Raw genomic sequence first — 17,131 nt, 5'->3', positions numbered from 1 at the left:
AATCAATATGATTTTTTTTCGAATTTCGATATAGTTTTGATTGAACTAATTTTTATAAATAAAATTATAAGTATATACAAGTACATAAGTATAGGAAAAATTATAATTAACTTATTTTAAATTATAAGCTATTTTTTTCACGCCGTTGAAGAAGTCACTAGTATTATATGAGAAAAGAGTTTCAGAATATAATGGAACACTCGTATGAACATATTTTGGTACATTTTCATCTGCATTGCTCACAATTCGTGTCCACTCGGCCATGTCGTCATTTGGATTTGTATGGTTTGCTTCTTGGTGCAAAGGCTTTAACATGAACTGCAAGTCCTGCAATTGTTTCAAAAATCGTACTGAAAATATAAAAAGTTAAATGAAATATAGCACTTATACAAGTAGAAACTTGAATTATACTGCAAATATTATAAAAACGTAAATTATAAGATAGCAATCTCTATATATGTATTTAACTATTTGTCAAATTTATTTAAGAAGTGTGTCGCACTTTTTGCAAAATCCATCCCTCCGTGGTTAAAATAGGAATCAAAGAATTGGTAGGTGATGTTTCGGGTTCAATTTAATTTCTAAGAATCTTTATAAAAATTCACACTTTTATAAGAATCCACGAATTCTTGGTGCGATTCAAACAGTTTCGACCGATTTGCATCAACATAATTCCAAAGCACTTCATAAAAAAAGTGAATTATATCCCCTAGTATATTTATATCATTAGAGTGCTTAGAGATTTCCCAATATTAAAACTGATCCTTAAGTTTGTTTTGCTTATCAGTACAGAAAACTATTAATTTGAAGCGCATTATTTTAACAGTTCAATAATGTCATCATGATTATGAATTTATAATTAATAAGATGATGTCGTAGATTTTTGCACAGATAGATAAGAATTTACTGAACTGGTTTAAGGATTTTTGTTTAATTGGCTTATGAATGCAGAGTATTCTATTGTGTACTAAATTATACTTACAATGTACATCCTCGAAATTCAACAGCCGCGCCTGACTCTTCCACCATTTACACAATAAATATAGATAATGTTTTGTTGTTTCTTCAGAGTCTCGGAAAATGCAGGTGAGGTAATATTCACGAAAGATAAGTGTAAATAAATGCAATGAAATCTGTGAGATTTCTCCAACTTGTAAGATATCTGCATAAACGTTTACAATATATAGTGCACTTGGTACAGTTATTATTCACTAACCTGACTTTTTGTCTTGAAGCATCCACTGATACATCATTTGATAAACGATCGTAACAACGCTTAGACAAATTTTTACATAACATTCGCATTGAATTTCTTGTGGCACCTTATCCTGCATTGGAATTGACTTAGTCTTGGACAAGTTCGTTGGGTTATGCGCTGAACCATTAAAAGTTGCTGTAGTATTACTAATTGTTACATCAGAGTTCAATCCGACGACTTTAGAAAACATGTCCTCGTCTTCCTTTTCGTCATCAGTAAATGAGGGAAATAAAACCATTTTCAGTATGAATTCAGGTGTTGCTGTGAAGCATTGGTAAACAAAGCGCACATGATTCCCGCAAATCGAAAGCAAAAGCTTGAAGTGACTAGGTTGGAGTGGCAGATCGCTGCAAAAGCAAACCTCGAGCAGTCCTGCGTAGACCTGTATTAAACACGACTTGGGACCAAAACGGTAAAATGAACGAACGCGATCTGATACAAAGCAATTACTTGGACTATTAACACACATTCTTGCCATAAGTTGGTTGTTTCGTGCGCATAATAACATGCATGCACTAAGATCACGGAAAACCCATGGGCTTGGGCGGGTGAAAACCAATTGTTTTAGTAAATTAAAGAGTAATTCAAGTTGGAATCCATATGTATCTTCCTTTACTTGGTTAACATGGCTTAACAAACTGTGGAGAAACGCTGCAGTGGCTTCAAGAACACCAAAATGACCTAACACCTCAAATGAGTAACTTAAATTGGTAATCGCCTCAATTATTATCTGTAATACCCAGTATTTACCATACTGTTTTGTTAGCAATGTTTGCGGTATGCTGCTTTGTTTTTGGCAGATTATCGCCAACGTGCCAATATAGCGACGCATAAGGACTGCTTGTTCCATGTCGTATAAAGCGCTCGACTGAATCAATGACAAGCGCATAGTTGTACATTGATCTGATTGTAGATCAAAATGATGATAGGGATAAAGCATACAGTTTTGTGGTATCTCCAAGCTTTGGGTATAGGACCAAAACTCTGTTAAGACTCTACCCACAGACATAAATATGCGGCCTGTGATAGTTTCGACATATTGAGGCTCAGACTGCATTTGAGCGTAATCAAGAAGCAGTTGCTTCAACTCGACTTCAAAAAACGTACGTTGCTTTTTTTTACCGCGTGTTTCTTTCGTGTACTCGTAGATTTGTGCTTTAGTCTTCGTGGAACTTTGTTTTGCAAAAGGACTACCGATAGATAAATTTTCTATTCGAAGTGAACTCCTACATTCGTCAGCATCGGTGACTATCGACTCTGAATTTTCTTTGAATATGTTTCGTTCGCTATTTGTAGCATTCCTAATTTTAAGCTTGGAGAACTCTACATTTGTAATTTTCAATTCTGCGTCTTTGGCTATCATTTGCTTTAATGCTTTTCCAAATTTTTCGTTGTACTCCTTTTCTCCTTCAGCAGCCATTGTAAGCTTATCCATCTTGCTAGCTTGAAGCAGTTTACGTGCTTGTCGAAGTTCGTTACGGAGTAGACCCACCTTTGAATTATGTATTAGTTAAAGTTTAAAATTATATTATATTTACTCACCTCGCCATCCTTAGCGCTGGCTTGGTTGTTGCTCTCCGACAGGTCTTTCTGCAATTTTTCATTCTCCTTTTTAAGTAAATCAACACGTTCCATTAAAAATTTGAGTTGGCGCTCTTGTGCCAATTGACGTCTAGTTTCCGTTGCCAGATTTGAGGAACCGTCCGTCCATTTGCTTGCAGTACCAGTTTCAACCTCTGCTAAAACTGTTTTTTGCCCACGTCCAGCATCGGGTAAGAAAACAAAAGTTTCATCAGTCCCAAAAATTTCTTCCACATTCAAGCTCGAGGGGAGATCGATCCCTAGCAGCTCATTTGCAAATATTTCCTGGGTACTCGTACTGCCATGAGCTTCAGCCACAAAATCATTAAAGGCAACTTCGCTCTCTCTACTTCGCACACGATCAGTTTGCCTCTGCTTTTCCTCTGCTTGTTGGGTAGCTAACAAAACGTCATCGTCATCGTCACTCGCCCAGAATTCATATATTCTAGAAGTGTTCGCGCTGATCCGCCCGCGATTAACGCTTACGTCCAATTTAATCTTTTTAGCATGCCCAAACTTATCATTTGGGCCGAGCCGCTTAGCCATTTTTAAAGGTTTATAAAAATACAATCGTATATGATCGCTCTTGAATGAAGAAATTAAAAATTGCTTCTCACTGAACTAAGCAGTAAGTTTGTTTTGTTTTGGCCGACGAAATGATCATAATTAAAATAATGGTTTGTATTTATATCCACTGGGAGAGCAATGTTATAATAGTTTCTACGAATAAATGAAAATAGTTATCGGAAACTCAATTATTAGTGTTAACCAAAAAGCAACAAATGAACATCGGATTCAACAATATGAGCGAACTGATTTATCTTTCGAAATTATTGGACTTTAAGAACAAAAGAATGTGCCCACTAAATAAGCATCATTTATTCGACAATTTAAAATCTTCCAAATTAATTTTGATACCGAAAAAATATTTATAAAATTTGCTCAAATTTGCACATGATATTACTTTAAATCGATTCAGAAAGGTGTAAGAGTCTTAACAGTAGACTAACATTATCGATTAGATTAATTAATTCATTTGCGATAATGAATCGACATTCGACTTAATTTACAGTCAGCTGTCCAGCCCTGGTGGCATATCGATATTTTCGTTTCTTTTCGATGCCTACACAGTTGAATAGAGGATTCGGTATGAACGCGTCGACCACTATTTTTCGAAGCGCCGAAATAAAGTTAAGACAGTTCCAAACGCGTTAAATAAGTTTTAAATAATCCGCTTAAAATATAATTGAGTTTATTTAGGGTAACTGTGCCACAGAAAACATTTTTTAGGCCAGTTCGCAAGTGCACAGACTCGAATGTGACAAAAATATATGAAAACAGGAGCTATACGGCCGCCACCGCGCAACTGCAAATGTATTAGTGGTAGCGACTCTACAGGCGCAATTTAAAGTAAAGAAAAATAAATATATATTCCTGTACATAGCAGTGTTTATGCAAAATTGTGATTTAAAAAAGTACGTTTAATTATTTATTCACCAATATATCTATGACTCAGCCGAAGTAGCGTTCATAAGTATGTAGACATATGTGTTCTCTCGCAGAAGTACCTAATAATTTCCGTGAAATTTGCGTGTCTCTTGTATTCTAAAGAAAATGAAGAAAAAATTGTACTTCAATGTTCCTGTTTTTTTTTTAGATCGTGTAATACAATTTACTAAAATTCTGTAAGCATTTGATAGAACAATGGTATATTTTCAATAACTTTATAAACATTTTTTAAACAATTAATGCTAATTTATGTTCGGGCGTCGCCTAACAAACGGCAACAAAAACAAGAGTGCTTTTATTAGTGTATTTGAATGCGAGATGGCTTCTTGACACGCACACTATACAAACTGGCTAGTAATAAACTAATACTTTCATAAATATACGTATGTATAAGTTTATGTTATACAAAGAAGTTTTCTTTTATTCGTCTATTGTGCTCAGTAGGGAGTTCATTAACATTATTTATTGAATCGTTGTAAGAGTCATTCATTTACTCAGTTAAAGCCATATTAATACACTCTTGTCAAAAATACTCATGACGCTGGAAAAATGATCTCACCATAGGTTTTCTAATTTTGTGATATGCTTCTATGCAGTAGATTTTACAATTATTTTCTATGTACACAAATAGCTACAGACAGCTCCTTTACGCCTACATGAAATATCAGGCTTACGTTTTTAAACTGAGCACAACTTGTTTAACAAGTTAGGTAAGTCGAGGTCATGCTGCGATTTGAGGTACCATTTTCTTTTGCTATATATGTACTATTTACAACGTTTTTTCTATCTTCCCAGGCTTATAAGTTCTTTATGCAAAAATTAAAAAATTGCTATAAGTTTCATCAGTCATTAATTAATTTTTATTGATCCAATTATTTTAAATAAACTTTTCATTAGCTCTTAACATTATTTATATATATACATTTTTGCATTTTGCAGACTCGTAAATTGACAAACCTTAATCCACAAAAAAAAAAAAAAAAACAATTATGTTGAAGTTTATACGAGGAAAGGGTCAACAGCCAACAGCTGAACGACAGCGACTACAGAAGGAGCTCTTTGCATATCGTAAGGTATGTATTTACATATATATTTCTGTCTTAAGTAAAGCTGTAGGATATTCGCTAAATTCAAGAAGTGACTCCTTATGTGACGAAAATAGAAATGGATAAGTTGTACTATCTGCAACCGACATTTAAATCCGAAAATAAAATCCAGAATATCAACTTAATTTATATAATTTAGCAATTGAGATTTTATTATTTATCAAAGATACCGTCAATATTGATCTGCCTTACTTGCAGTTTTTAGTAAGATATGATATGAGAGCATACCGTAAGTATGAGTACATATTAGAAGAAATGTCAGCAATCACCGGCCATGTATTTCATGCGGAATTGGCTTTAATACATAGGTTATGAAATTGTTGCAAAGAAATTTGTAACGCATACACAGCCAGCTTCTTGACCTCGTAAAATAAATATATGATAATGTCGACTATACTCTTGACTAAACTATATCATTAAACTTCTATATAAACAATTTTTTTTTTTTTTTTAAAGCTTTTGATAAAACTCGACAATAACAAGTTTATTTATGCTCTTTTCTTCTAACATACGCGGAACGAGCTTATCCTTATATTCAAAATATATATATATATCTTATCCCATTTTCAAAACATCTATTAAAATCGGTTTGATATATAATTTTAAAAGAATTTGAGCAACAAACACCAAATCCGGTATATTTTCCTAAGCTGTCATATATTTCACACAGTTTATGACTTTCGAGCTTTTTAGATACAGCTTGAACATATATACTTATAAGTTTATATTATTTTATTTAACAGTTGGTAACGAGGAACTTAACTGTGCATTAAAAAAACGATAAGAAAACCGTACAGAAACTTGCCTTAAGAATATGCTGAAAAATGCACGTGCCGTTCAATGCCAACACCATCACCTAGTCGTAGCTGGTTGCGACGTTTAATTCAATGACATCACCAAGACTACGTCACCTTGTTGCGTTACAGTTTTGAAACAATATTTGAGCAGTAATAACATATACATTGCATATGGATTTGTAGTTCTATGTGTAAAACCGATATCGACAATTGGTCTCAATATGAGTAACCGACTAACAGATTCGAATTACTTGAAAATTATATCACATATCTTCCGTATTTCTAAATGAAAGATCATATTTCTTTATCGGTGCTTTTACCACTCTTAAATGAATCCCCATTTAATTATATAAGTTAAGAAAGAATGAAATATGACTTCAAAAGTTACGAAGCGCAGTGTTTTATATATTGATAATCAGCTAAAAGTATAAATTCTTTAAAATAACTTTTACTTCTTTATTGTTAACCCCATTAAACTTCCAGCCGTATTAGCATATTATGCTAGTATAATTATAAATTTTAGAATGAAACATAAATAATTTCAGAGCACTTTACAAGACTATATGTTACAATATATATTTTCAAGACTCAAATATTATCTTTTATCACCAAAACCAATACAAAAAGTTATACTCATCAGCCCAAAATAATAATTTTGTGTTCATAACGCAAGTCTGGCAAAAAAAAAAAAGCAAGCAGTCGGCATAGCCGGTACAAAGTAGATAAGATAAACTTAGTTTGTTTTATGTACAAACCGAACAAATGGGTTGGTCGAAAGAAATATTTATGTATTCTATATAAAGAGGGAAATATATCGGGTATAGTTTGTTGGTACTGATAGGCGTAGTATGTCTTGCTGATAAGATTTCAAAACACAGTCACCGCGATTGTGTAAAATGCTGCACCTGTAATGGGGTCGAAACTTTATTAAATTCTTTTACTCCATTATACCATGTAAAATTAAAATGAGTAAGAAATGCGGTATAATGTTTTGTTCACAGAAAGAATGGAGAATCTTCTATTCGAAAGTGGGTATATTTTTGATCAAGCAGACGCGGTGAGTCGAGTAGCCATGTCTATCTGTTAGAGCTAGAGTTCAAGACTTAAAAACCCATATGTCAGCTGCTTCATTTTAACAACGTCGATAAATTTGTATTTTCAAAAAAAGATTTTGAATACATTTGGGAATCTCTAAGAGTTGGAGACACAAATGCAGGGAAAATGTTTTCTTATAGAATGCGAGGATAACAAATATTAAACTTTTTTGTTTTCTTTCTCCGTTCTGATTGAATTTAAAAGAAAAACAAATTTTTATATATGTTGATATGTATATAGCCTTGCGCTTTTTACATACACACATTTTAAATCCACCCTGATGCCCTGTCCATTTTATTATGATTCAAGAATAACAAGTAAGAGGTTCTAGTCAGGAGCTCCCGACTAGGGAATACCCTGAACCCTCTTCTTCCAACATCAAATGCATATATATATATATTCCATTTTAGAAGCTATATGTCAAGAATGGTGACTCTAGCTCTTATTATTTACCGAAATTGCCCAAAAAACAGGATATCGATATCGATTTTTATCGATTGCTTGGAAACGGAGTAAGTTATCGATTATCGGAAACAAACTCGATCTGCGCAGGAACTAGGAGCACCTACATCACCGACAAAAGAAGAAGCACGGCCGCTGTCTAATTTGCTCAGCTTGCGGCGTTAAGCTTGTGTGCGCAAAGTATAGAAGTAACTTCGGGTGTATTTTACTGCAGCTCGAAACTGTGCATAGGGTATATTGCTAGCTTGAATTAATAGTTATCGTTATTATAATTCAACAGCTATCGTTACATTTTTTGGTTAAATATATACTCTTTAAATACTTAATACTAATGAAACAATTTGTAAGCTCAAAACTTATTTTGGTCAAGTTTATTTTCCTAGTCTGATTGTAAGTTACAATCCTATCAAGCTGAATCATTAAACCTTATACAACAATATAAAATGTCCTAAATTTGTAAATATAGAACACTCATTGGGAGTGTAAGTTGTCAAGGTCTTTTAAGTTGTTGTCCCTTCAATATTAAGCTGTGACCAAATAAAATATATATTTTAGAGAATTACCCCTTATCTAAAGTATTTCGTCTATTTGTCGATGTTTATTCATTTTGTTTAATACGTTATTCATTTGCAGACAGCACAACATGGTTTTCCACACAAGCCCTCTGCGTTGGCGTATGATCCAGTATCAAAGCTTATGGCTATTGGAACACAAACCGGTGCTATAAAAGTATTCGGTCAACCAGGCGTAGAGCTATATGCCCAACATACATTAGTCAATAACTCGACGTCTGAATTAAACGTTCAACTACTTGAATGGGTTTATGGGAGTGGTCGTCTTCTCTCGTTAACTGCAGCAAACCAACTAATATTGTGGGAGCCTGTTGGTATTACATTAGTGCCAATTAAAACACTTCCTTTTGATGGAAAATTGAAAAAAGTATCCTCATTATGCTGCTCGCTAAGAAAAGATCTTGTATGGATAGGGACCGAAGGTGGCAACATATATCAGTTCGATCTAAAATCTTTTACCATACGTGAACCCGTTATTTATCATGATGTGGTGTTAGAACAAGTGCCACCGACTTACAAGCTCAATCCAGGAGCTATTGAGTCAATATGCCAGCTGCCAAACGCACTTAATAAACTGCTTATTGCTTACAATCGTGGACTCTGTGTATTATGGGATATAGACACGTCGTCTGTAGAGCGTGCCTACATCGCACCCGGGCACGGTCAAAGTGTTGGACTGTATGTCAATAACACTGGCACAGAATTCACTTGGTATCACGCAGACGGCTCTTATGCTAGTTGGCTGATCGCAAGTGGGGAGCCACCTCAAAATGTAAACTATGTTCCCTATGGGCCAGATCCATGCAAAAGTATTAATCGGCTTTATAAGGGCAAGCGGAGGTAAGTTCTTGGTTTATTTAAAGTTGACTGTTTCAACAAACATTTTTCGTTTTAGTGTCAATGATGTAATCATTTTTTCTGGAGGAATGCCGCGTTCGGCCTACGGTGATCACAACTGTGTTTCGGTGCATTCCAGCGATGGCAAAAAAATCTGCCTTGATTTTACGTCCAAAGTAATTGATTTCTTTGTAACATACAAGGAAGAAAGCGAGGATTTGCAAGTGCTTGTTGTATTGCTTGAAGAAGAGTTTTGCGCCTATGATCTCACTGATGCAAAAGTTCCAGCTGTTAAAGCTCCTTATCTGCACTCGGTACATGCCTCAGCAGTCACATGTAATTACCTAGCCTCTCAAGTCACGCAGACAGTGTATAAGCATATTTTACGCGCTGGTGATGAACAGGATATAGAGTTCAGTAGTATTGATTGGCCCGTAACAGGTGGTGTGCTACCAGAAGGAGTCGCACAGTGCGATGAAAATGAGACAACAATGGAGTACGAAATACTTTTAACTGGTCATGAAGACGGTTCCGTTAAGTTCTGGGATTGCTCTGGAGTTCTCTTAAAACCGATATATAATTTTAAGACAGCAAATATTTTTGGTCATGAAAATCACGATGAAGCAGCTGCAATTGAATGCAATGAACTTGATGAGAGTGAACCACCTTTTCGAAAAGCCGGTCTATTTGATCCATATTCCGACGATCCTCGCTTAGCAGTAAAAAAAATTGCACTGTGTCCCAAAACAGGTCATTTAATTGTGGGTGGCACTGCTGGACAAATTGTCATAGCAGATTTTGACGGAGACTCCATAGAGCACGTTACGTTAAAGCTTAGTTCCATGAACTTGGTTAGCGATCGCGATGGTTTTGTGTGGAAAGGTCATGATCAACTAAACGTTCGTCCAAATTTATTAGAAGAAGATGCTTTGCCAATTAGTGAAAATGGCGTCAACATAACAGGGGTGTTACAAGTACTTCCACCAGCTAGCATTACGTGTCTAGCGTTAGAAGCTAACTGGGGATTAGTCTCCGGAGGTACTGCGCACGGCTTAGTGTTGTTTGACTTTAAAAACTTTGTGCCAGTTTTTCACCGCTGTACATTAAATCCAAACGATTTGACTGGTGCCGGCGAGCAGCTTTCTCGACGTAAATCGTTTAAGAAATCGCTTCGCGAATCATTCCGAAAACTGCGCAAAGGAAGATCAACTCGTAACAATCCCAACAATCAGGTTCCAACTACAGTAAGTCCCAATGTTTAAATTGTTACCAATAATTACATAATATCGTTTAATACAGTTGGAAGCGCGACCTGTTGAAAGACAAATAGAGGCGCGATGCACAGACGATGGTATGAGTTCTATGGTGCGATGCTTGCTCTTTGCTAAAACCTATATAACCAACGGTGTGTATAATAATATTTTTGAATGCTTTGAACGAGTCTTATCATTTCTCTGCAGTTAATATAACCTCCCCCACCTTGTGGTCTGCAACGAACGCCAGCACCGTTTCGGTGTTTCTTTTACATTTGCCACCCGCACAAACTGCAGCAACAACTGGCCCACCTGCTAGTGGTAATGCCACGCCGCAGTCTCCACGACGTATTTCTGCACAACTGGCCAAGGAAATTCAGCTAAAGCATCGTGCGCCTGTTATAGGCATTTCTATTTTTGACCAAAGTGGCTGTCCTGTTGACCAGCTTAATTATGGCGAAAATGGTACACCGCCGCATCGTGTCTTGATTGCTTCTGAAGAACAGTTTAAGGTTTTCTCACTACCACAATTAAAGCCTATAAACAAATATAAGCTTACGGCTCATGAAGGAGCCCGTATACGTCGCATCCATTTTGGCTCATTTAGCTGTCGCGTCTCACATGAGCTTTTGCAAAGTCTTACCGGAAGCAGCCCTACAAAATCTACGAGATCAAATGATGGTGGCGATGGAGCGGCAAATACAAGTCTAGCATCGGCAGCTTGCAATAGTGAAATTTATCATGAGATGGCATTGATTTGTTTGACCAACATGGGGGACATCATGGTTTTATCAGTGCCAGAGCTAAAGCGCCAATTAAATGCAGCTGCAGTGAGGCGTGAAGATATCAAGTTCGTATGATATATATATGAGCCTTAGTGTTACCGCTTTTACATATTTAATCATTCGTCTCTTGTAGTGGTATTTCATCGCTTTGCTTTACCAATAGCGGCGAGGCATTGTATATGATGTCGTCTTCAGAATTGCAACGGATTGCTTTGGCCACCTTCCGGGTCGTACAGCCAACTGGAATGGTTCCGGTAGAACCTTTCGAGAGCGAAGGCAACGTATCCACAATGCCCACAAATGATGACGATAATAGCGATAAAGAAGTCGATTCAAACGATGATAGTGTCGAAAACGGTATCAGTGCAACCATACCCCACCCACCAATTGCCAAGCAACGCGCCAAGCCGCTAGAGCTTAGCATTGAAAACAATATCTCTCCACTTACTAATGGTTTAAACAGCGGTAATTCACCTAATCGAGCCAATGAGACAATCACCAGCTCTATAGGTGATATAACTGTCGACTCTGTGCGTGATCACTTAAATTCCACTACCACAACGCTATGTTCAACAACTACAGAGGAAACTGTCGGTAAGTAAATACCTTCGTGTGAACCATTTATAATCTCCATATGTTCTTAATATTAATTACTCTCCATATTTTTCAATGTTCTGTACAACACCCCGTGCCTTACTCATATACTCTTTTTGTCATTATCCAATAATAATCCTTTTATTACGTTCATTTTTACTGCATATGTTACTTACTTATTTACCTTTGTTTCTAGGTTAACGGCAGTAAAATTCGCAAACATAGTAAACATTATTTAACGACTTTAGTTTTAATGGCACAAGACAATAAACTACCTTTTGCATGACCTTTGTAATATGATCCAAATTACATACTTTTACATTGTTATAAACGCATTGATTAACATTTTCTTAATATGATTTGATAGGTCGGCTGTCAGTGCTTAGCACGCAAACAAACCAAGCCACCGCCAGCGTTAATATAAAGGATATACCTAATATAAATATACCCAATTTATTCGATTTGGCGTCAAAAGGGTATGTAAATGACCGCGCTACCGTTGCAATTTTATCTTATTATATTTTTTCAGTAATACCACGGAAACGAGCACTAGCTCTGTTGTCATAAAGTCTGTCATAACGAGTATATCACATGAAAACACAAACGGGGAAAACGAAACTTTAAAGACTCAAACTACAGCGCATGAGGAAAGTCAATTTTAGACAGATTTATAAAAACACCCTCGTAAGACACTTTAAAAAACGTTAAAACAAAAAAACTTCACGTTCGAAGACAAAACATATATATACAAATTTGCATTATATTTTAATACAAATATTACTTACATAACACTAAAATATGACAGGGCGCAACTGGACAAGCTGTCGATTTTAATTGAACACATATATGTCGCATTTTAAAAAATGTAAAGAATTTTCATATCACTTCTCTATTAAATTTTGTTATTAAAATATGTTATCTATAAGCTAGTGAACAGACGAAACGCCTAAATTGTGTACACCTATTTAAAAAACATTAATATTTTTTTATATTAGAATGACAATATTTTCAATAGCTGAAAATCTTTAGTGCATAAGCGTATACCATAACCATATATATATATATTTATATATACGACACATAGTACAATACAAAACACATTTGCCTTATATTATGAAAATCTTTATTACGGATTTTATCAAAGTATTACAAATTTAAAAGTATAATTACAAATGCTTTTGTACGTTCCACCGATTCCCTGTCCCAATATATATGTACCCTTAAAAAATGTTGGCGGTTAGCAAAATAATTGTTGTTTTTTAATGTCTATAACAATGATATACATTAGCTTTTATAAATTTCAGTGCTTTTGCCACCATACATTTTTTAAATAACCGTTAGCTACATATGTAAAAAATTCAACACAAGTGTTGCATTTATTTTTAAATATACAATCAACTTAATCAATACCCAACTATCTAGGAAATCAAACAACAAGTATTTAATTGTAAATAGGCGAAACACTGAAAGATTCTCATTGTCGCTCTCAGTACAGTTTTCATAAAATATTTCGGATTGAGGAAGACAGTCTATAGTCGGATGCGTAGGTTTGCCTGCCTGTACATCAATGCGAGATTGCGCCACAATTTAACTCGTGCAATTGGCACGCATTTTGCTCAGCCTTTTTGTTTTATGTTCACGAATCTAGAACGCCTAAAGATGGTTCAATACTTAAAATTTAATTTAATGTTTTAAAATCGGTTTTGTGCACAATTTTAACATCTTTTTCATTCAACATACAAGAAAATAAAAAAAAAATTGTTCACATGCGGTTACGATAGTTCGTGCGATTGACGCCATCGATACACATTTTATAAAATAACATGGCTGTTATGCTGGTATTTTATGTTGGTTTTTATCGACTTTTTTACCATTGCTTAAAATACTGATTTTCCGGGCATGTTCCTTAAATTGAACTTAAAAATTCGTGGAATAGAATGCCTAACGATGGTTCATTTATTAAAATGTGATTTAATGTTTCAAAATCGGTTTTGCGTAGAATTTTTAATCCTTTTTGTTGAATATACAGGTAAATAAAAAATGTGTTTGTCCGCATGCGGCAACAATAGTTAATGTGAATTGACGCCATCGATATACATTTTATTAAATAACAGAGCTGTTATGATGCGAATGGTTAATCGATAAGACTGCAATAGAGTGAATACATAATAGACAGAAATAATGTAATGGTCAATGTAAAGGGAATATTATTATGGTATCACTTAATGTATTTTATTAGAACGTTATGCTGATATTTTATGTTGCACACTATCGATTCTTTTAACATTGCTTAAAATACTGATTTTCCGGGCATGTTCCATAAATTGAACTTTAAAATTCGTGGAATTTACTTGGACAAAGACATTGAATTATATGTATTTTGTCACTGTCCTATTTTATGTGCAGTATTATAAAATACAAAGAGATTAATGAATTTCCTGGTTGTGCAAGTTGAATTATAAAGATAATCGTGTGACGGGAGTGTGCTAACGAGCTTGAAAAAAATATTGCTTCAATAAAATTAAAAAAAAAATATATAGGCTTGCTGACTAAATAAATCTAAAATGGAACTAATGGGAAAAATTTACTGAAATTTTATATGTGCTTGTTTTTTTTCCTTTATATTGACAGAGCACATACAGATACCGTACATCCAGGTGGAAGCGAGTGGGTGAAAGGAATATGAGTGAACACACAGGAGGAATTGGTTCCCACTTGGCCATGGTGCAGCAACATATTTCAAGCATACCCGCTCCATATCCATATATAGGCAGCCAAGCTTTGTCCGGATTTATTTAGGATAGATGTTTACAAATTCCAGTCTACAAAATTTGAAGCTTAATATAATCACAAAATTTTTATATGGTATAGTTAAGGGTTTTATCCCGATATTATATAGCAAGTGTAATTATGTTTGTCTCATTTCATCTTTGTTATTGATTGTGATTAATTGAGCATAACACCTTTAGACTGAAAGCGACGACAGCATTACTACTATTTGGCATGCCATAAGCCGGCTGTTCTGATAACGTGCTGTGAGGGAGAGGAGGTGACGTAAAATGAATGAAAAACACATAGAATACCCTGTTGCTGCAGTGCAAGGTATGACAGAGTATTTTAACTGGTTACCATGCATAGTCGTTTGAGCAGCGTTTGACAGCGATGGATTTTTAATGTATAGAGTATGTTCATTTATGGGTAATGTTGTGTGCTTGTGCAACTGGATTAATGGCAGGGACATCACTTTGATGATGCAAAAGTTAAGTGGAAGTGCACGATTGTAATATAAACAAGTTGCCGTCAGCAAAGCAGGAACATACACGGTTGCGGTCTTGGCATTGTCTCCATTCCAGTATACAAGACGGGAGTATGTTCTTGGGAGTATATTACGTGTTGAAGAAATAGAAACAGGATTGAAGATTTCAGTATCTTTGGGGTACTGCTCTGGTGCAAGGGGTTTGTAAATAGGGATCGTTAGGATAGCTATGAAGGGTTCCCTAGACGGAAAATATATATTGAAAGTCTTTTGTAAAAAGCTTGCAGTACATTATGAAGATCATCTACATGATAAGCATAGTGAGTTAGAGTCGAGTCTGTTTGCTCAGAAGAAAGAGTTTGCCTACTTTGGACAAGTGTTTTAGTAGATAGTTGTCAATTCGATCGATGCCAGGAGACTTACGAACTTTTAGCTGCCCCATAGCATCTGATTCAGAAAGCGTAATATGGCGCAGGTGACAGTTTCGTGTGGGGGAGGATAGCTGATCAGTTCCATTGAGGAAGCGTTGTATTCGGTGATGGTGCGCAGTTGGTGCAAGCTCAAAGGGAGTAAAGCGTGCTTGGAGCTCATCAGCCTGGTCTTCGGCAGATTGGCACCAATGGCCATTTTGATTTCGGACATTGTGCTGAGCATGTGGTTGCCGTTTAAGATTTTTGGTGGCGCGCCATAAATTAAAAGCGCCTTTCTTCGAAGGATCAGCGTTGCTGAGCGTATGATCTATATATTGTTGGCGGTGGGAGCGAAGCAAAAGGGTTGGCTGACGACTAGTTAGCTGCCATTTTTGCGTGAGCGCATCCCGCGTTTGCGTAGTCTGCGTTTTTGACGAATTAAGTTCATTCATTTGGGTAGGCGGAAGACGAAACGGACTGTCCGCGCCATTATTGTTGCTGTTACTTCGAATAGGTAGGACAGCTGCTGGAGAGTTTGAAGCTCTCGCAGCATTGTTGAGGTTTTGTAAAAAAAGGCATAGCATATCAACAATGTCATTTGTAGAGGTGGTTTCTACATTTAGGTTTATGACGGAAACTAGGTGTTGATTAAAAACTGTCATCTTTTAGGTTTTGATATAGGGGATTTTGATTAGTGATGGCTAGTTCCATCCTAACTAGTAGCGGTAAGTGGTCGCTGTGTAATTCAGTTACACGAGTTATGGAAAGTTTATGTCTTGCTACTCCTGTGTAGACATAGAAATCAAGAACACTGGGGTGGGTGTTATTTGATGGAAAGTGAGTAGGCTCACCTGTTGTGAGAACATTGAATTGATAAAAACTAACTAATATTGGCAAGCGTTGAACCGCGAGCACATTGACGCTGGTTTCCCCACAGTCTATGTTTAGCATTCCAGTCACCTGCAATCAGGAAGTTTCCGCCTAGTTGACTAAATAGCCAGTTATAGTTGTCCTGATTTACAGGATGATTGGGGGCCAGTTGCAGGCGGCTCTGCAGAAATTTCCTGAGGTGGTATGGAGTTTCACCTTGGCACAGTGCAGATATGGCAGGGAGATGCAGGGCAATGTTTGGGAACGTATTCTGTTGGATATGAAAATGGCAGCTCCACCCACATACAGGTGGTTGTGGGGCGAGTTTGCCGAGATGACTACATAGCCTGGGGCTTCAATATGAAGTTTAAGTGAGTTTCGTTTATTAGCATTATGTCCGTGTTATGATAATTCATAAACTGGCTAAGTTCGCGTCTGAGTCCATTAGCATTCCATATACCGATATGAAGAGCAGTCATATTGTAATTTTACTAAGAGCTGCGTAATGAATGAGAAAGAAAGTGTGATGTAGATTCATTTGCTGGTGTGCTTGGCATGATTTTGCCAAGAGCGGATGAGGAAGGGAGGAGTTTGTTTAGTAAGTTATGCTTCTGTTATACCACTTGTGCCGTGACTGATTGATTGCCTTGTAATAAAGTTTTAGCTAAAGGTAAGATACTTTTAACGAGCATTAAGGTGGGGAGAAGACTCACTATGCTGTATTTTTAGGCTTGCTATAAAAGCAG

General features: G+C 36.0%; 2 protein-coding genes across 4 annotated transcripts; one reads left to right on the top strand and one right to left on the bottom strand.

The window, feature by feature from the left end:
• Positions 1-92: 92 nt before the first annotated feature.
• Positions 93-3,807, bottom strand: LOC115765581 (ATR-interacting protein mus304). Its single transcript, XM_030709229.1, has 4 exons — positions 2,801-3,807; positions 1,217-2,750; positions 983-1,162; positions 93-350 (listed from the first exon to the last, which is right to left on the bottom strand). The coding sequence occupies exons 1-4, from the start codon at positions 3,383-3,385 to the stop codon at positions 112-114; spliced, it is 2,538 nt and encodes an 845-aa protein (XP_030565089.1). The 5' UTR covers positions 3,386-3,807; the 3' UTR covers positions 93-111.
• A 175-nt stretch (positions 3,808-3,982) lies between these two features.
• Positions 3,983-14,741, top strand: LOC115765478 (protein lethal(2) giant larvae). 3 transcript variants are annotated; one of them, XM_030709060.1, is made up of 10 exons: positions 3,985-4,314; positions 5,288-5,421; positions 8,442-9,220; positions 9,276-10,461; positions 10,517-10,622; positions 10,678-11,320; positions 11,389-11,849; positions 12,217-12,325; positions 12,379-12,496; positions 14,481-14,741. In XM_030709060.1, exons 2-10 carry the CDS (start codon positions 5,338-5,340, stop codon positions 14,646-14,648), a joined length of 3,654 nt encoding a protein of 1,217 aa, XP_030564920.1. In that variant the 5' UTR covers positions 3,985-4,314; positions 5,288-5,337; the 3' UTR covers positions 14,649-14,741. The 3 variants fall into 3 exon arrangements, with proteins under 3 accessions (XP_030564922.1, XP_030564921.1, XP_030564920.1); XM_030709061.1 differs by lacking the exon at positions 12,379-12,496 and having other exon boundaries at positions 3,984-4,314; positions 12,217-12,324; positions 14,481-14,607; XM_030709062.1 differs by lacking the exons at positions 12,217-12,325; positions 12,379-12,496; positions 14,481-14,741 and adding an exon at positions 12,046-12,207 and having other exon boundaries at positions 3,983-4,314.
• Positions 14,742-17,131: the final 2,390 nt, after the last annotated feature.

The sequence above is a fragment of the Drosophila novamexicana genome, unplaced genomic scaffold (genome assembly GCF_003285875.2).
Source record: "Drosophila novamexicana strain 15010-1031.04,08,12 unplaced genomic scaffold, DnovRS2.1 tig00000974-arrow-arrow-pilon, whole genome shotgun sequence".
Taxonomy (NCBI): domain Eukaryota; kingdom Metazoa; phylum Arthropoda; class Insecta; order Diptera; family Drosophilidae; genus Drosophila; species Drosophila novamexicana.
This window is presented reverse-complemented; position numbering and strand designations above follow the sequence as displayed.